General features: G+C 43.2%; 4 protein-coding genes across 5 annotated transcripts; 2 read left to right on the forward strand and 2 right to left on the reverse strand.

The window, feature by feature from the left end:
* Positions 1-322: 322 nt before the first annotated feature.
* Positions 323-2524, forward strand: LOC124404478. Of its 2 annotated transcripts, none has more exons than XM_046878628.1 (2): positions 323-564; positions 668-2524. In XM_046878628.1, the coding sequence occupies exons 1-2, from the start codon at positions 529-531 to the stop codon at positions 2123-2125; spliced, it is 1494 nt and encodes a 497-aa protein (XP_046734584.1). In that variant the 5' UTR covers positions 323-528; the 3' UTR covers positions 2126-2524. The 2 variants fall into 2 exon arrangements, with proteins under 2 accessions (XP_046734584.1, XP_046734585.1); XM_046878629.1 differs by having other exon boundaries at positions 323-477.
* Positions 2525-7019: 4495 nt separating this feature from the next.
* On the forward strand, positions 7020-12119 carry LOC124404479 (alpha-tocopherol transfer protein-like). Its single transcript, XM_046878630.1, has 7 exons — positions 7020-7141; positions 10297-10535; positions 10651-10810; positions 10946-11007; positions 11102-11295; positions 11388-11601; positions 11689-12119. Exons 2-7 carry the CDS (start codon positions 10361-10363, stop codon positions 11889-11891), a joined length of 1008 nt encoding a protein of 335 aa, XP_046734586.1. The 5' UTR covers positions 7020-7141; positions 10297-10360; the 3' UTR covers positions 11892-12119.
* Positions 12120-12669: 550 nt separating this feature from the next.
* Positions 12670-15961, reverse strand: LOC124403985 (thymus-specific serine protease-like). The gene is made up of 10 exons (XM_046877763.1): positions 15709-15961; positions 15356-15540; positions 14519-14702; positions 14398-14446; positions 14197-14332; positions 14052-14118; positions 13488-13704; positions 13288-13420; positions 13031-13200; positions 12670-12875 (listed from the first exon to the last, which is right to left on the reverse strand). The coding sequence occupies exons 1-10, from the start codon at positions 15910-15912 to the stop codon at positions 12769-12771; spliced, it is 1452 nt and encodes a 483-aa protein (XP_046733719.1). The 5' UTR covers positions 15913-15961; the 3' UTR covers positions 12670-12768.
* A 535-nt stretch (positions 15962-16496) lies between these two features.
* LOC124405012 (U2 small nuclear ribonucleoprotein auxiliary factor 35 kDa subunit-related protein 2) lies at positions 16497-19391 on the reverse strand. Its single transcript, XM_046879609.1, has 2 exons — positions 18827-19391; positions 16497-18055 (listed from the first exon to the last, which is right to left on the reverse strand). The coding sequence occupies exons 1-2, from the start codon at positions 19076-19078 to the stop codon at positions 16706-16708; spliced, it is 1602 nt and encodes a 533-aa protein (XP_046735565.1). The 5' UTR covers positions 19079-19391; the 3' UTR covers positions 16497-16705.
* Between the last annotated feature and the right edge of the window lie 132 nt (positions 19392-19523).

The raw sequence follows: 19523 nt of genomic DNA on the forward strand, positions 1-19523 counted from the left end.
CGCTTTCGAAACAGCCAAAAACTCAATATAGCGCAATATATCCATTGTTTAAATTTTCAAAAGATACGAATGCGAAAAAATAAGAACTTTATTTTTCTCCTTTAAAATGGCCGGTGTTCCATTTGAAAAAATTTAAACACTCACAGGAACAGCGCAGGCACAACAGTCAATGCAACAGTACTTATTTCGGAACAGAATGATCGCAGCGATGCCTGCGGCCAAGATAAGAACTGTATTAAGCTCAACCGTCACGTTGACTTGGAAAGTTGAGTTCCAATCATGATTCTCGTTTGTTCTGGGCCAAAACTCCAACATAGAAACATGTCATGTATTTAATAATTCGCGGTTGTTGTTGCCGGTGCGGTATGAATTCGTAAAATCAGTTTAGGCCGTGTGGGTATAACAAATTGTCGATACAATAGTAAATAAGCGTGTCAACAGACTTTGCCGAGAGTCGCTCAGGCGGCTTGCAGCCAGGTAAAAGTGTTTTTAACAAGCAGACACTCATATCCCACGTATGAAAACGAAATGCACGCCGGGGTTTTCAAGCCCAGAATATCGGAAGTAAGAAGTAACCGAGGGTGCTAGGCTAGGGTTGAAATCATGTGCGATCCGAGCCGTACGAGGTTATGTTAACCGTTACGACAACCCTGCGCGTCTGTTGCAGGAGGCCTTTCAGATCCTCCTCGATGTTATGGAGAGTAATTTTGCAGCGCTAAGACTGCCTGCCGACACAAATCAAAGCTGCACCAAGAACTCGCCAAAGCGCCGAAAACTTCCGGCCCTGACGCAGCGTTCCTGCGGCCAGAATTGCGTCCTTACAGCTTATTGCTACGCACCGATAATCGATCAGAGTTTTCTCAGGTTAGCCCGCCTCGCGACCAGCGGAAGCCGAGAAGAATTCGGCGCCGTGTTCCAGGTGATCCTGCCGCTTCCTCGGACCGTAAAAAGCATCGCCGGTCGGGCTACGATGAGGATTACTAAACCGCTGGACGACAGTCAGGAGCCGATGGAAATCGAGGAGATCAGCTACACGGAGCCGTCGATTCCCGTCGTCCTCCTCCATCCGTCCGCTATTAAAACCGAAAAGGTCGACGAGGAGGAGACGGAGCTTTCCGACGTTCGGCCAAAGGTCGTCCTCAGGGAATCGAAGCTGTCCAACATCCGGGAGGGTCCGTCAATCAGACGCGACACAGCGGAAGTCGAGGAAGCCGAGGAAACCGAGGAGGAGGGGCTAACTAGATCGGACGCTTATCAACGGACGAAATCTAGGCTGCGGCCTCTAGTGCGTTCCAAGGAAGTCGCCGCGGCGGAAACGGACGAGAGGAAAACCAGGTTCTACTACTTCTGGCAGACGATGTTCCTCGTCCTCTTTCCCATCGCCGTAATCGTTGCCGGAGTAACGATATCGCGGGATGAGTCCTACCCCCTTGACTGTGGCCAGCGTTTCGACCCCTCCGAGGCGATAAGGAAGTTGGAAACTCGAGTCTTCGGCCAGGAGAAGGTTCTCCAGGAGCTCAGGGTCCAGCTGGCGGCCCTCGAATCCAGTCGGGTCAAGGTCGTCGCTCTGATCGGAGGGACGGGGGTGGGAAAATCGTACGCGGCTCATATTATCAAAGAGAATTTTCCCGCCCGGAGAAACGTCTTCCAGTACGTTCCCCCCCTAGAGCCGATGGAGAGGTACGCTTGGGGGCTACTCTCAGACTGCGGATGCAATTTGGTCGTGATCGAGAACCTGAGCAACAGGGACATCGCTGATGCGGCTGATTTCGCGGGGCGATTGGCCTCGAGGGTCGCGGGGGAGAATTACTGCCTGCTGATTATCGAGGTGATAAACGTTCACGAAAGCCACGACGACTTGAAGCACACCGTTGATCTCGCGAGGAGTACTAAAGAGATTCAGGATTTGTACAAGAGTAAAAATTTCAATGTCAATGTCGTCGCATTTGAACCGCTCAGTAGCGACGTCGTCGACAGGTGCATCGCCGAGGCCGCCAAAGAGCGGAATCTCACGCTTTCCGATACCGAAATTCGCCACATTAGGTTCGGTCTAGAAATTGCTGGCAGCGGGTGCAAGGGAGCTTACGCGAAGGTTCAATTATTTGACAAAAAAATCGATGTCTAGATTTCATCTTTCCTTCTTTTTTTTTTTTTTTTTTTTTTATAAATTTATCACGCCGTATGGATCGTCTAGTTTTCTAGTACACGGGATTTCAGTTTGACAATTTTTATGGCTAGACGTCTCAATCTTTTTTTCCTTTCATACGGTCGAAATTAGTCAGGGTCTTTGACTTATCGACTCGAGATTGAAATTTTAAGGAGCGATTACTGAATCGAAATTCACTACCGTTTCGGTGATTTGATTGTGAGGTAGTCGGACATTGATAATTTGTCAAATTTACTTAATTGTGAGATGTACCGATTTTCCTGAAAATTCAAGGTAAAAGAATACTGAAGTTGTGACTCCCGAGCTTTGACGTCGATTCTCCATTTCAAATCGCTTTGATATGGGAGAAAGTTTAGCAGATTCCTTCATGAAATCGATTAGAATTTGAACCATTGTAAACTGTTTTGAAACAAAAAGTCGATATCTTGGTTTTAATTTATATAATTTTAATGTCACTATTTTTTCTTTGCATTCTTAGAAAAATCTTACTTTCGAGGACGTGAATTTGATGGAAAATCAATGTGCGACTATTCCGTAATAAAATAAGCAAAAACCTTGATTCTTGACTCATTATTCTCTGTGAGTGAAATCGACGTCATTGTGGCATTGGAATGAAAAAATGTATAATTATCAAATCTACGAAACGGCCGTTGGCGCAATATTTCAATTGAAATTTAAATTCTGCATCTCGGTCTTCATAATCAAACAAAAATTATCGTATGGGCTCTTGGCTAACGACTAGAAATAAAGATGATAAAAAGAAACAGGATCCTTCTGTACTGCAGTTCAGGGGTCATACTTGCAAAATCTTATAATTTCTGATAGCAATATCGTCCACATTAGAAACAATCATTCGACACTGAATTTTTCTTTTAAATTATTACGTGATGTGGATCGGGGAATTTCCAATTTATGGAATTTAAGTTTAACGATTTTTATGGAAATTGATGCAACCGCGACATTTGACTGAAAAATTTATGATCAGATGTAGAAAACGGTCGTTGATGCAATATTTCCACTGAAACTTAAATTCCGCATCTTGGCGTTCATAATCAAACGGCATTAAATGCCTTCTTAATTAATGATTAGAATTAAGTACGTATAAATAATGATAAATTGTAATAATGGCAAGTCAGGGTCGTTCTATGTTGCAGTTAAGGAGACAGACGTACGCATAGTTTTTTTCTTGGATAAATTTCAACATTTTTTTTTTTTCATTTTCTGAACAATATTTTTCCGTTACTTATTAAGATACTTTTCTGCATTATTTTTCTCCAAATTATCAGTTTATCCACAGAAAGCATTGTGCCAAAGCGTATCGAAGTTCTCACAAAAAGTGTTGGAGCTTCCGTCGAATTATAATTATAGAAATTAGTAATAATCCTTCACTATTCATTATCACGTACTCAACAACGTTTGAAAATCTTGATCAGTTTCTTTCATTTTGCGATCCTCTATGCGTTACGTAATAAAAGTACGTTGCTCAATTATCAAAGACTTGGCATTTTAATATTATTAATATAAGTATATAACGCGTTGAGAATTCCTGCATGATTTGACGCAATTGTGAGAAATTTATCTTCCTGACGTTTGCGTGAAACCTGAAAAAGACGAATTGGAAAGAAGTTACTACGAGGAAAAATCACGAATGTGTAGTCTATTTAACATAAAGATTGTACAGTTATTATATTTTTGGGTGTATTTTCTAAATAGAATTTAGGTGACATTATACTGATGCTGCAGGTGCGCATCATAAAGGGTGATAAAAACATTTCTATGCAAAGTTTAAGTATAGCTGTGAACAAGGTTGTTTCTTATTACCGAAAATACATTATCGATTATTATAAATAAAGTCAATTTTTTAAACCAATCGTTGAGTTCCGTACCCATTATTTCACTACCTCAATATTAGCTACTCGTTATTGGGACATTTGTCTTAAAGGTCAGTTATAAACGTTATTTCCTTAGCAATTTAATCTAGTAAAATCAATGCAACGTAAGAATCTCCAAGAAAGAAATTGAAAGTTTGCAAAGCGGAAATTAGTGGCTAAAGAGCCTTCAGATTCAACGAACGTATTACGTGAGTCATATCAAATTTTGCAATTTTTATTTTACATTCGGACATAGGAAATGTGCAGGTAAGTTTAAAAATAACCAGATTCAAATCCGAGCGGATATTTCAAGGATCGAGAAAGAAAGAACTGGTTGCACGCATACTTAGGCCAATATTCGCGAACCTTTCACTTCTAGAGATTCGAGAGTTAGAGTAACGTGATTCTTATTATTAAGTTGAATAACGTCGCCTAGTCATATCATGCGTAAAAGTCTCTATGCGTAGATAGAGTTAGTCTGATATAATCGCGTACTTTATCCACTTTAGAATTTCGACCAGTTAATGTAGGTACTAAGATCCTAATTGTGAATAGCCTATGTATCAGATTGCCAGAGAAGCCCGCGGCTCAAATCACCTAATTTCACGTCACTGTCATCCGATATACTAATCTCGATCACTGTGATTTAATCATACTTTGCCTTTTTGCTCCATAATATAAGGATCAACCCCCGCCCCAGAAATTTCTCCGGGCAACTAACTTTCAGGAAGTCAAAATTGATGTTACGTGAATTAAGTTGATACCTATTACTTTGTCTTGTGTTGTCTGTTTCAGGGATGTTTGCAAACGTATATTTACCATTTTTGCACTTCAAACTTTCAGAAGAAATTTCTGCCATACTGTAAAACATCACTTGAATTCCGCATATAATCTTACAATTTTGTAATAAATTAAACGTATTTAGTGTGGCGTAATCGGATTTCTGCTTCTAGCCATAAAAATATCTGGTAAAGAAATTAATAAGCTGTATTAAAAAATCGTTAAAAACTTTTAAAAAATCTGCTCCTTTACGGCAGTACGGCGATTATTCTTTCGTTCATTAATTCTACAATTCGACCTCTGGAAGGGTGCCATAAAAAATGGATCCTGACTTTAGTTCACGATCTCTCGGTCGTGAAACGGGATTACGATCTTACTCAAACTGGAGACGCAGGACTTCAAGTACACGTCTCAAAAGCAAAATCCACGTTCTCTATTGAGCCTTCTGAGTGATTTTATATCAAGATCGAAATGAGCAGCAGGACTTGATAATAAGAAATGATTTGACTAATTCATAAGAGTGCAGACTTTGTTCTGCATGCCAATTTCTCACTTGTCACCTCGTCTACGCATGTTACTTAATTGTTACAACTAGCGCGACGATCAGTAGCCTGCAGAAAACGTGACCGTGAATATAAAGACGGGACAAAATGATCATTCGGATACTCGCGCCTTCTGCAAGAGCGAATTCCATTCGCGCATCGTATAATTAACCATCGGATTTACTGAGCTGTCAATAAGACCTTTTCTAAACGTACGTCTTTGCGTAATACGCTTTCCGGCTACCAATGAGACCAAAATCGAGCCGTGTAACCGTAGATCCTTTACCAGAGTGTCCAACTCTTATCTAATTTTTAACCCAATCTACTGTCGATTGATTTATACGATTTATTTTGGACGTATCTTTTGCGGTCTAAATTATTTCAAATCCACTTGAACTCCCAAGCTTCCTAATCGCGCTTATAATTTAATTATAAGCAGGATCATTTAATCTTTGCCTTAAAATGTGATGGGAGATTTTAACGGTGCATCGGTCAACTTTCACCGTCAATTGACGCGGTAACTCCGTACCTCCATACTTAAATGATATATCCATTCCAGTGTTATAATGATTAGGTAACTCGGACTAGAATATCGCCAGCGTAATAAAAAAGAAACCCATGATCCACATGCACGCGTTTATAATATCCACGTAACCGAGGATCCTATGTTCGTAAGATTCATACCGTAGATACTTGGGCAAGTCCATATTGTGCGTGACAGACACGCAGACCTGACGCGTATATTACGCATGCCGCGATTATGCCCCTCAAGCTCGTAATCATTCGGCCTATTTCCGCTCTTGCGACATTCGAGACGATCGAGGGTGGATTCTCCCACCGGTTTTTATTCGGACCAGACGTTGCTGCGATCTTTTTTTTTTTTTGTTCTCTAATAATTACAGCTTTCCTGAATTTATTATAAACAAACACGGAAACTTAAAACCGATTCTCGCTTCCGCACTGCAATACGATTATTGTTATGTCAAGAGCAGAGTTGCGGAACGTCAAAATACCGAATGTGCATTAGTGAAAAGAGATTTTACAAACGTTGATTTCGTATCATGTGGAATCCGAATACTGTATCTCCATAAAAGAAATCTAATTCCTTGTTTAAAAATTCGGAAATAGATGCTCGGATGGAGCCCCTTATTGGAGAACGGAAGTGACGTAGGAGTTTGGACCAGTTTAACGCAGACGCGAATCATGTTGCCGCTACTTAGGCGTAAAGTTAGATTTTCGTCTCACAGGAATTACATTTGGAATTGCAGTTTACTTGTGAATCTCCGTAAAACGATAGAAATATTTTTCTATACGGAATAATTAATGCTTGCTTAACTAAAATCTCGACAACGAATTTATGTCATAGATTTTCATAACAAGTATGTGTCAGTATGCTTAGACTGACTCGGGGAAACGCGGTGGGCACAATGCAGTGTCCTAGGAGGAGAAGGCAGGTAATAAACCGGTAACACAAGTATTAATGTTTACGTGCGAGGGTAACGGACGGCGGGTAATAAGGAGAATACGTAATCGGTTCGGCCAAGTGTCTGTAAATTGCGACGGAGCTGCGCTTGTGTTGGCCTAAGTCTCCGGTTGGAAGAGCGAATTACTACATATCTGCTCCCCGCGCCACAGATAGGAAGGCTCTGCCAAACCTGGGTAGGAAGAAAGAAAGGTGGCGAGTCCAGTAAATTATAAAAGGAGTCCAGCGTGCCCGCGAAAGAGGCAGTCGCTTCCTACTCGCTACGAAGTTCCTTCAAAGTCAAAGTGCGCGGTACGAGGTAGGTGAACACTCAAAGAAAAGATATAAGCACGTTACATACTGTCATGTCCATATCACAGTTTCACGTCCAGCACAATCATCCACCATCGACTTGTTCACCGGTTCATTTCTTCCAGCCGCGAGTGTGATATACTGTAAAGGGGGTGTGATTTCGAAGTTTTTGCTCAAACATTTCATCGATACCTTTGGGATTATAAGTTATAACGGTTCTTGCTTCTTCAAACCGTCATTGACGATCCGGGATATCGTTATTTGGTACATGGAAGTAATCTGGCCAACGTGACGATGTCGTATGACAGTTGAAATCTCGTGTGTGATATACGATATAATAATCGTTGTGCATAAATTGCCATTTTTTGCTTCACTTTTTCACTGTGATTCGCTGTAGTCGACATTTTATGGTCAGTGATATTGGTTACTAAGGTAAACGTAAAAGATGAAACGTTTTATCATACAAGAGATTTCCGGGAGGGAGAAAATTAACTGTCAGTATTTATTTATCATTTATTTAACAATTTCATTGATTTAAATGTAAACGTGCTGCGAAAAAAATTTTGGTATATTTACCATGACGTTCTATTGCCTTTACTCATTAAGAATCATGATTTTGCCCAACGAATCAAACGATGCTCATTGCAACCATAGATCAAGTGTAGAAGTTAATTCGTTTGATCCCGAAAAAAATTTTGTAAAACAGTGCGATCAAAAGCTATTCAATACAGTAAAGTAATTTGTTCCCTTGATGTCAAACATTGTCGTTAAGATCAAGAGAGATGGGTTTGATTGAGAAAACCAGTTTAAATGTAAACAAGCCAGTATCTGTGATTTATTATTGTAAAAAATCTTTTCTCCACACTCAAAGACATTAGCCCAGTTTCATCTTCGTGGATTTTCTATTACGGAAATATTCAAATTCAACCGGGGGCCGTTTAACGAGTTGCGTAATCAAGACCGGTTGTTTGCAGAATCGTGACGAAAGTACCACAATATGTGAAGCGATGCCATGCATGCATGGATGTATAATATGTACGGTTCAAAGCCATTAATGTCGAGCTGATGGCACATGACAGCCTTTGATAACTCACGGGAGATTAATAAATTATTCACTATAGTCGAATAATCGATGTCTGCTTGAACCTCACAGGGCAAAATCAATTCGCAATCGAATCACGAATCGATGCGAGTATTCGAATTAAGATGATGTATTCTGCATCATAATGCGCTTACATTCTGCGTCAATCGGCGTGCATCGAATACCGATACCGGATGTTGACGTTTCGTCTAATCCTTCACGGTCTTATCACACTTACAGAGTATCCGAACCTTCCGATATTCGGTCGAATAAGGCCTTCATTACGCCTTCAAGGTGCCTAATTGAGGGACAAAGCGCATCAGAGGTGAAGTCTCCTTGAATCATGATTGATGATCGCACTTAATTAATTCTCATTGTATAATCGCTATAATGAATTGAATCCTTGTCCGGAGAATATGGGTCACGATTTTTTAAGTAGGGCATGTTACCCGCTTCCGCGTAGAAAGTATCAGAGACCGCAATAGTGCGGGCTTTGGTATAAAGTAACGCGTAACAATGATGTAATCCCACATGATATCGTCGCCGTGAGCTTAGGGCGTCCCAATAAGATGAGAGAAGAAAAATGCAGTTGCGATAAAGTTGATTCTTTGAACAAGCGAAAAAAACTAATGATACGGAAAATAGTTGAAGATCCAGGCGAAAGCTTAGATAGCATTGTTGCATCGTTCAGAAGATGACTGATTGGGTCGTTACCGAAAAGGTGAGAATCGCTCTCCGCTTTAAGATAATAATTTTCGAAGTTGGCGCAGAGAAATTTGCATACGGGATCGGGTGCATGCCTTCTTTGCCAAGTGTTGCGTGGTCCAGTCGAGTGTTTCATCATACGGAAAGAAAAAGAAAGAGAGAATGAAAAAAAGGAAACATGCGAAAAAGTCTAGGTGCGGTTATGCATTTGCCGAGGGACGCGCACGTGAGAGTATGAGACGTGTGGAAGGAACGACTATAGCATAAGCGGTTGTGTAATCTTGGAGAAAGTTGTTGCACAATTCGACAATCAACAGATATTATATCAGCCCGAGCGGTTACGGGATTATTCATATGTAGGCTTTACTTTACCCGGCGCAGTGCATATTACGTGAATAGTGCGTGTCTTCCTCCGAAAATATCATGAGGTGGTACCCTAGACCATATATGAATGAACCACGTAACGGGACATTTTTGCACGCTATCATTGTTCTGATACTCCAATGAGATTCCACGCGTCATGTTGCACATTTGCATGATAACTGCAGGATGCATTTTACTGTCGGAATTGCGCAATTATCTTGTGAAGATTACGCATGCAAGTGTAATTGGGTCGTATGTGACTTGCTGTTTTCCATTTCCTTTTTCTTCTGTCAGGTACGTGGCACTTGATGGATGAAACCAAATGAATATTCAAGTTCGATGTGCACGAGGACTTGAGTCTCCTTTAGTGGAATTGTAATCCAGCCCCAGCTAATTCTAAATTCATATCCATTACCGCGTTAGAAATTGAGACAAGATATTCTGGAGTGAAGATTTCAAGGCACTTGCACGTTTCCCTGGTATTCCATGCGCCATTCGGCGTGAAATTTCCTTTGCATATAACCTTCGCGGACATTATCCATGAGTTGCTACTCAAGGAATGTTACATCAGTATGACTGCAGATGTTCAGTAATATACTCAGCCTAGACCTTCTTGCATAGGTGATGGACTTTCATTTCCCAGTTAGCATTTCGCGTGTAAATCGTACTCCGTACGACCTGTTAAAAATCGGCAAGTCCGATCAGAGTAAAAACGTTGACAGGCCCATTTATCTGGATTTTTTGCCAAGTCCCAAGTTCTTCGGCCGTGAACTGGACTCTGTTAATGTACATCAAAACTCGCCATGCACACGCCATGGCATTCCCTTCGCGAAAGAGAAAGTTGACTCGTTCAACGGTAAAGCAGGAGCTGGTGCCCGCTTCAAAGTGGGTCTTTCGGGGCCAGTACCTCTGCATTATATCGCAAATGCTACTTCCGTAGGCGTGCATGAATTGAATCACCTCGCGGTCGATGAGCTAATAGTCTTGATGTCGACGTTGGATTATCCTTTCAGCCTGACAGCTAATCGTCCAACTCCAAGCGCCGATATTTCAAAAGCACCGTCAAACTCCGGAACAATGGTTGTCGTTGAGTGGGTAACCCCTGAGGATGAGTACGTTTGCACCCTGCCTAGGGAAACGCAGGAGGTCGCGAAGCAGGAACTTCGGGAAGACAAGAACTCGAGGGACCAGGCACTGAGGCAGATCAGGGAATGGATCAAGCTCAATCCCAGGATCGAGAACTGTCGCCTTGGTAAGACAGTTTGTGCACAGTTTGTTGTATTCGCCTGCTTTTCTTCTGCTCTATTTATGCAAGAATATAAAGGATAACTTTATTCATTTCCTTTTTCGCATCTGCCCTTTTACAGATAGTCAGTTTCTCTTGAAGTTCCTGAGATGCAAGAAATACAGCGTTCCCATGGCCCAGGAAGCCATCGAACGATACCTCTTGCTCAGACAAGTTTATCACCCGGCTTTCAACAATCTGGACATCATTGATCCCGTCCTCGAGGATCTCTTGGGACTGGGGTACGTAGTCTGCGCGAATTGTCCCATATTTCCAACTCTTCCTTTTCAGATAGGGAAGCGAATAAAAATATTAGCTAATACTCAACAGTAACCGCTAATTTACCGACCACACATTAAAATTAATTTACACTCTAGGTATCTCTTCGCGGTTCCCGGTCGCGACAGGAAGGGACGTCGAGTGATCGTCGCAAGACCAGGTACGAATCGAAGCTTGTTTTGCTTGTTGTTAAGTCCGTTTGACCATGTTCGAGAAATGGCTTAATCCCGCTGACCGTTGATTTTTCACCATAGGGGTGTTTGACCCGTACAAGTACAACAATGCTGACATGTGCCGCATTCACGCGATAACTTACGAGGCGTTAATGGAGGACGAGGAGAGCCAGATTCGAGGCTTTGTTCATTTTGCTGATGGTGCCGGGGTCAGCTTTCCACACTTGACTCTATTCACCCCTAAGGAAGCAGTCCGCATAGTTAAAAACGGCGAGGTACTGTTCGTTCCAACTCTCTTTCTCTCTCTACGTTCCACTAGTTTCAGGTATAAAGTTACAAGATTCAATAATTATTTCCAATAACACAGCGTACGATTCCGATGCGGCACAAGGAGATAAACGCCATAAACATCCATCCATCCGTAAAGTTCGCTCTCGACTTTGGAATGTCGCTGATATCTGAGAAGATCAGGAAGCGTGTCAACATCTATACCAGCCTTAATGATGCTTCGAACAAAAAGATGGACACGAGTATGCTCCCGAAGGAGTACGGTGGCACCATGCCCATGAAGGAGATGATCGGTGAGACCAATACCTTCCGAGAGCTTCAATCTTGATTCAACACAGTCTGCGATTCTTCTAGAGTTGTCTAACTTCATAAAATTTCAGACCTCTGGAGGAAGGAGCTCGTTGCCCTTCGACCCAAACTCCTCAGCCACGACAAGATGAGAGTTCGTCTAGAAATGTTTTCTGAGAAGGCAAGGGAAGGCGCAGTTTCAGCCCTAAAGCAAGGCTTCGGTTGTGCCGCAGTTGGGTCTGGCGACTCGATACAAGGGATAACGGGGTCGTTCCGTAAGCTTGAAGTAGACTAGGCAAAGTACGATAGTTAGACTTACATCGCACGAGTTATTATCATATTATTTTTTAAGTTTGTTGTTTTTCACAGATCACAATTATATATCATTTTTATTGTACCTTATAACATTATACGAGATAGGATGACATGCCTTAGCTTCGCCGCGTCGGGTCGACGCCACAAACTGCTGCACATAATAATAGATATAGTACTATAAGACTTAGGTCACCGGCATAGAGGGAAGTAAAAAGAGACGACGATTTTCATAAAATCAAAATATATGTGGGAATATTGTCAAATGTGTAGTTTGGAGTTTTTCGTTAGTTGAATTCGCAAGTAGGGAACATTGCATCGGTCAGAAAATTGAAACGAACTTGACGCTTGTGAGTTGCAAGACGATAATTCTGGGTATGTTTATAACGTTGGCGTGATAGCAGTAGTGTTACGTTCTTTCTTTTGGCTCGAGATATCAACGTTCTACCGTGGAATTATAGTTAATGCTTATCGCAGCTGCACACCGAACAAGCATTTGTACTGCAGTCTCGATCTGCATGGCGCATATCACACCTGAATTAAAATGAAGCGCGGTAAAATTAGGCTTAGAATTTAATACAAAGACTTAATGTGTTTTTACATATGTTTTTAGATTTAATAAAAGATTTTTTTCTTCCAACGGTGTACTTTCAACACTTTCTTGACCCACCTATTTTATCATCATATCTTATGTTTGTAGTCAGTTGAACACAATCTTATCACTCTTCATCTTCATCGTACGTATATTAAATTGAACATTCTTTTGCAATTTATAACAGAAAACAACAAATCATAACATGCATAATGCTGAAGCGAAAAATCTCGTGTAAGGAAGTAGCAACAGAGAAGGTAGAAAGGTTTCAGGCTAACCATTGGCCAACTATTTCGCGGACCCTGGCCTTGGCTGCGGTCATCTCTGCGGAGTCCGTTGAGAGGTCGCTGTAGAGATCTTGGCAGTGAGAGGTTCCTGTTCAATAATATTAAAAATTAGATTTGTGGGTCGAGATAGCGCGGAACGATACGTTCAGTCACGTTTGCACATACATTGCACAATGTTTGTTAAACATACAATTGCGAAACAGCAGTCCGCTCATGATCGTGAACCTGAAAGCTTGCTCTTACCCATAACCAGGATCGCTGGTGAAGACTCGTTCAGATCCTCGAGAACCGAGAGAGCGTGCCACGGGTCGAGGTCTCCGTTGGTAAATATCACGTTTGTAACATCCGGTCTAAGCCCGCCGTATACGATATTCGTCCTGGTGACGGCAGAGTCGAGGAGGTGCTCGTTGTAGCTGAAAATCGACACGGTGAACGTTTACAGAGACCTGCCACTTCCGGCTCCAGAATAAGAATCAATCAAGTTACGTTGTCCGACTTACTAGTCACCGTAGAGGTCTTTGCAGAGTTCGGTGAAGAACTCAATCCGAAACAGGGTACCGAAGACGGACTTTTCGGAGTTTGTCGTTTGGTAGTAACCGTACTCGGTACACGTTTGGTAGTACCATGGCCGCACTGGAAATCGAAGACATGTTTAACTCAGGCTGTTGGATCATTGCGCATCTGCAGTATTTATACCGACTTGCACTCGTCGCTGCATAAGAGTTCCAGTCCTCGTCGATGTAGGCCTCAACCAAAGTCGCGTAGCTGGTGTCGACGCAGCTGGACCAGCTCATCAAGTACGCTAAACGCTGGAGAGGTGAACCTAGATACGTCGCCGTCATAACGTCGCACATCGTCCCGACGCTCGACTGCCCCGTCGAATCAACCGCGTCGTACTGAACAACTCCAGCGAAAACCTGTCGAATTTCAACGAGATCGTAATCAATATTCTACGGGTATTTTAATAGATATACGAGGAGAGTTGTGGATACGGAGCCCTATACCGACGTTTATCAACATTTAGCCAAGATTCAAACCTTTTTTTAAAACGTTTGAGGGTGGAGGTCATTCCCATTCTGATTGATTTTGTCCTACATTCAATCTTTCAGTTGTCCGACGTTATTGATTAGAATGTGCATAACCCCCGCCATGAAACATTCGAGAAAAAGGTTTGTGTCTTGACTAAATATTGGTAACTGTCAGTATGGGAATCTGTAAGAATGTCTATTTATCTTGCTCCGCGAATTTCCTTCAAAGTACTCACCCCAGCAAGCGTGTTCAACAGAGAAGCCACATCTTGCCAGGAAGACGTATCGATGTCGTTGCAGAGGCTGCAAATTCGAAACACGAATGAGATGTAATGGTTAAATTAGACGAAAATTTAGTGCACGGCTTCGGTTGTCACCTACTTGAAAAATCTCTTCAGCGTCTCGGGACCGGTGCTGGTCTGCAGTAGCTCCTCCACGGCCAGGAAAGCGTCGTTTACATCTACGGCGCACTGAGGATTGTACCTGGACAAAGCCACCGTGACAACCTCGTAGTATTCTGAAAGAATTATTTGTAAGATACACTGAGACGGTCTGAAGTATTCTTCGAGTTGGAGGAATTACCGTAAAAGTCAGCCTTCGCGAGAATAGGAGCGCTGCTCGCCAGAGCACCCTGTGAACGACGTTGAAGGGATGTTAATATTTACCGATTAAGGAAAGTTTTTTATTTCATAGGCAGAAAAACCTTTATCAGATGAGGGTATTTGATTCGAGCCCAAGCTGCCATGTTTCCGGCGTATGAACCACCGAAAAGCACGACTGTACTGTTTTCAAGGTTTCTCTCTTTCTTGACGGTCTCGATGAAGTAGGCCAGGTCTGCCAGTGCCTGGTCCACGTTCAGGTACTGAAGATTCTCGGAACTCGTGTTGCTGCGGAAAAGTACTTTAATTGCATATCCATCGTCAATTGCGATTGCAATAATTCGAATCGAATTTGTGATTTTCATTAGGCATTAAGAATTCAGTGGTAAACACAGATTCATATCGTATCTACCACTGCATATGGTATAAGTATATGTATCTATAAAAAAAATCTGGGTTAAATCAAGACGATCTCATTCTTGCAAGTGCTTCGTCCAAGGTTAAGCAACAACAAGATTGACACGATTAGATAACGCGGGTCGGTACCCCGTAGTATAATTTTTTTTAATCAATCAAACTCAGCTTCGGATCATCGCATCAAATGTCAGATCACGTGCGTCACATGACAGTCAAATCAAATCCGTACTGCGATTTTGTAAATTGCACTAATTAAATCACGAGCTTGATGACAGTCTAACAATATGGAACTGTGACAGCGAAGCAATTTCATGGTTGAAAATAAACAACACACCAATTACACCAAGACCTTGCCTCATAATAATGCTTCTATTTTTCTGGGATATAAAGATAGAGAAAGACGACGTTTATTTGCCCTCTAGAATCCAGGTCAGATAAAAATATGGTCATGATCAATTAGTTGAACAAAGTTCACAAAAAAGTATCTTGATCCGGCTAATTTCTTCCGTAGAAATTATACTTACGTTGTTGGATAACTTTCACCATAGTATCGATGCTCCGTATAGTACATCATCGCACCATGAGTCGAAGCAAGGTTGTACATCTGACCGGATCGTAGCCACCCTGGAGTGATTTCCCACTCTCCACCGATCATTATGAGGATCGGGGCATCAGATCCGGAAAGGAACTGATCATTCTCGTAGTACCTCTGCGAAAGAACCTCATTATTCACGGCTTAGAGTCGATAACAGTGAAGGAAAGGTTTCCAATACGGAATAAGCAGCTTCCAAAAGGCTTTCAGGGTAGCAGAAGGGCCCGGATTCTATTTTTGAACCCTTTCCTCTGTGCTACTTCGCTAAGAGTGTTCTTTAATCACCATAGACCATGTTCGATTGTCGCGGGGATTGAAGTGATCGACTGGCTGTTCTATCCATGCAATGCTCGGCGTCCCGGCCGATCTAGCAGCCGGAGGATCCGGCAGCCCTTCGAACCAGAAACTGCGGGATCCGAAGGCATCTCCAGAGTTAATTAACAGCGCAGCTGTTGCCACGAAGAGCAGCCAAACTAAAGGGCGTCTCATTTTCTTGACGTTGACTGGGCTGGCAGGATTAGGAAAATGAGTGTTTACTCTTCTCCACCATCAATTGATCAATTGATATTTACAGATCAAGCTTTGTATTCGAGATTTCAATTGGTACTTGTGATTGCTTACCTGTTGTATTTGAACAACCGCGGAAAGAGCAGTCAGAAGGGCGAACGATTACTTACCTCGACGAGAGTGACAGAATTACTGATAACTCCAACGTTTCGCGATACAATATCTGGGCATCTGATAGCACTTTTTGGGGTAAGCTGGGAGGAGGGGAAATAGTCAAGGGAATTACTCTTAGACCTGTAGACTCGAATTTTTAGTGGGGATGCTGATAAAACAAATCGCTAATGTAAAATCACGTATGAGAAAATTCAAGGCTAAAAATTTTTTTTGTAAATTCATCTCTTTGGCGTTAATGAAACGGTTTCAGTGCATTTCAGTTTCTTCTGTATGTTAATCTGAAACTGTAATATAGAAAGGTTTACTTCCTTGGTTATACGTGTGATAAAAAATTCTTTATTCTGAGTTTGCATGAGGGTACAGTGTCGAAATATTCGCGACATTCAATCGTCCATTTCACTGTGTCCTCGCAGTCGAGTCTGTGGCACTTTGGTTACTGTCAACAATCCTGCCGAGCACCATTTGGATTCGAAGATATAACATGTATATACGAGTTATATCGATATTAAACCAACACGAAACTATCCAAACTTTTCTTTTCGATTGTGTGGCAGAGCGAACAGCTTACAGCGTGTTTTTCCTCCTTGAGTAAAGTGCACGACTATCTATGCGGCATTTTGCTGCTTCTTCCGTTGCCCTCCGACTCCGATGCTTCGGTGGGCTGATCCTGACTCCAGGATCGACTTCGGCTCCGCCTGGAACGTTTCCGTCGTCTTCGTCTGCTGTTTCCGGTATCGGAGTGATTCGATTCACTCCCAGAGTCCATGAGTTCGTAGTTTTCATCGTCCCATTTGGTCCTTTCCAATTTCTTTGCGGAGTCCCTTTTTTTCGCGCGGTCTTTCCGTTTCTCGCCGGCCTCGCGACTCTTCCCGTTCCTCTCGCGTTCTTTTTCCGTCCTGTCTTCACGCGTCCTCTTCTTCTTCTTTTGCTTTACTCGCGACTTCTCATCTCTCGGTCTCTTCCTCGGGCTTCTCAATCGCTTCTCCTCCGCCCTCGACGCTCTAGTTGGCGTCTCTCCCGCCGAATCGGAGGAATCGGACCACCGCCAGTTCCGCGCGCTTTCTTCGCGCATCCAGCCCGATCCTCTAGCCGACTCCTGCTCTGGCCTCGAGGACCTGGCCGAGGCTGTTCTCTGGTCATGGTGACTGGATCCGCGCCTCGTCCTGGGCCTCTGAGGGCTTTTGACGTCGTACTCGTCCCGGGGGTTGCGGAAGGTATGGAGAAAGTTGCAGGACCTGCCCTTGGGGCACTTGGGCATACCGCAAATCGCGTTGCGCCACGACTGGACATTCGCAAATTCGCAGTTGAGCTGCCGACCCGCGTACCAGCGGCCCTTCAGGCTGCGCAGCGCTCTGGCCGCGTCCCGTTCTTCGTAGTACTCGACGTACATGTTGCCGCGAAGATGGATCTCCGTGTTGCGACAACACTTGAGGGTCTTGATCCTGCCGAAGGTTTCCAGCTCCGGCACTACGTCGTTGTAGAATTCCCGGAAGTGGTGACGCGTCTCGGAGCCCCCAAACTCGAGCGCGATGTCCGTGTCGTACTCGGCCGAGTTTTTCTCCAGCGAGAAATGCGAGTAAAAACCGGGAATCAGGAGCACCCTGGAGAGCGCGAGCCGCTGGTGATTCCGCGAACACGTGTCGCCGTAACGGCAGGCCCCGGTCTTCGAGAAAAACGGGCAGGGTTCCTTCCCAGGTTGCGAATTCGTCACTGCTCGAAGGACTTCCGGCGTAGATCTTCCGTCGTCTATGTACGCCTCGATGTTGCGGTGAACCTCTTCTAGCCTCTGGGATTCCTCTTCCTCCTTACGACGCGCTTCCTCCTTCTTCAAACGCAACGCTTCCTGCTTAGCCTCGAACTCCTTGCGGATTCGTGCCTCCTGGTCCAGCTGCTCCTGACGAGCTTTAGCCTTCCGTTCTTGTTGGATCCGCCACTCTTTTTGCGCACGAAGCTGTAATTTAAAAATTTTAGATTACGGTTAGTTGTATGTCGTAGGAAAAAAACGATGGAATTGGTCTTGTCAAGAAAGTAATTCAACTGCACTGACGTTTCGATAAAAAACTCGAGACGTACAATAAAATCTAGGAAATTTAACTTTCTGATTTTTGCATTCTAAAAACTACAGGCCAATCAATTTCATCGATTTATTTTTTTCAGGCTATATACAAAGTTGTGAAAAGGGTGCATATTTCGCAGCTAACTACAAGGATAAAACTCGTCAGGTTGTGTCTCGCTCTAAACCTCGTGCGGGTCGAATTTATCAACTCACAATAAAACAGTTTTCAGGTTCGGACGTCCACATGATTATAATTATATTATAACCTTTCAAATCTCAAGATTCGAATATTTCTACGAACTTCGTTAACCCCGAATCGTCTTTCCATGTGTGCGACATTGTATGAGACCGAAATACTGATAAATGAACGAGTGTAGACTAAGATTTCACTATTATATACGCTCCGCATGAAACGCAGAAGCCCAGCAGTAGCTTGATAATAACTATTCATCGATTTTTACATGATTTTCACTCGCCCGTCAGCATAAATATCGAATCGCGAATAAAGAAGCAACCAATATTCCGATCTTCAAAACTTTTAATCATCGCGCGATGCGCCAAAACCAAGAAACTAGGCTCTACACTGAGGTCACTGAGAGTGCAAATCCTTGGGGGGGGGGGGGGGGGCTTTATGTTTATTCAAGAGGTGAAGAATAGATAATTTACCTCTTCCTCCAGCCACTCTCGTTCCCGAATCTCGTGTTCCTTGGCTTCCTCCTTGGCTCTGCGTTCTTCCTCGACGCGCTGTGCTTCCAGCCAGTTTAAATAATCGGGGTTCTTCTTTAGTTTGGCGTCAAGCCGTTCGGCGTCAGCGTCGCGCGCGCGAGCCTCGCGAGTCCGGATTCTCCTGCGTCGTTCCTTTTTTGCTTGGCGCCGCCATGCCTTATGACTGAGCCTTTCGACGATCGCTGGTTCCATTATCTAGCATCGTGAGTTACTTGTGTCGTTTTCAAACCGAGGCTGGTGGTGCAAATTGATTTAATTATTCTCGCGATATTTCTCCCCGGCTTGACAGTTCGATCTAGCAGACGACACCACTGCCGAGAAGGACTGGATTGTAACGGCGGCCATATTGCCGCGCGGTAAATTAAATTCACTCACATCAGTCTCACCCGAAATATTTTTACAACCGTATTATTTCTCTCGCAACAGTTTTAAAGAGACAGAAACGCCTGAGTCCTACTTTCAAAAGTTTTCATTCACTACAGACACAAGCCAACGCGAGATACTGAATGATCGATCAACAAAAATAGTCACGTTGCCACGCCACGACTAGTGCTGCCATCTAGAGTCACGCGGGGAGTTTAAAAAGTACCGTTACGTCGTAGAAGGGGAGCGATGAACGAGGTGCAACAGCAGGTTT

Source organism: Diprion similis, chromosome 3 (genome assembly GCF_021155765.1).
Source record: "Diprion similis isolate iyDipSimi1 chromosome 3, iyDipSimi1.1, whole genome shotgun sequence".
Lineage (NCBI taxonomy): Eukaryota > Metazoa > Arthropoda > Insecta > Hymenoptera > Diprionidae > Diprion > Diprion similis.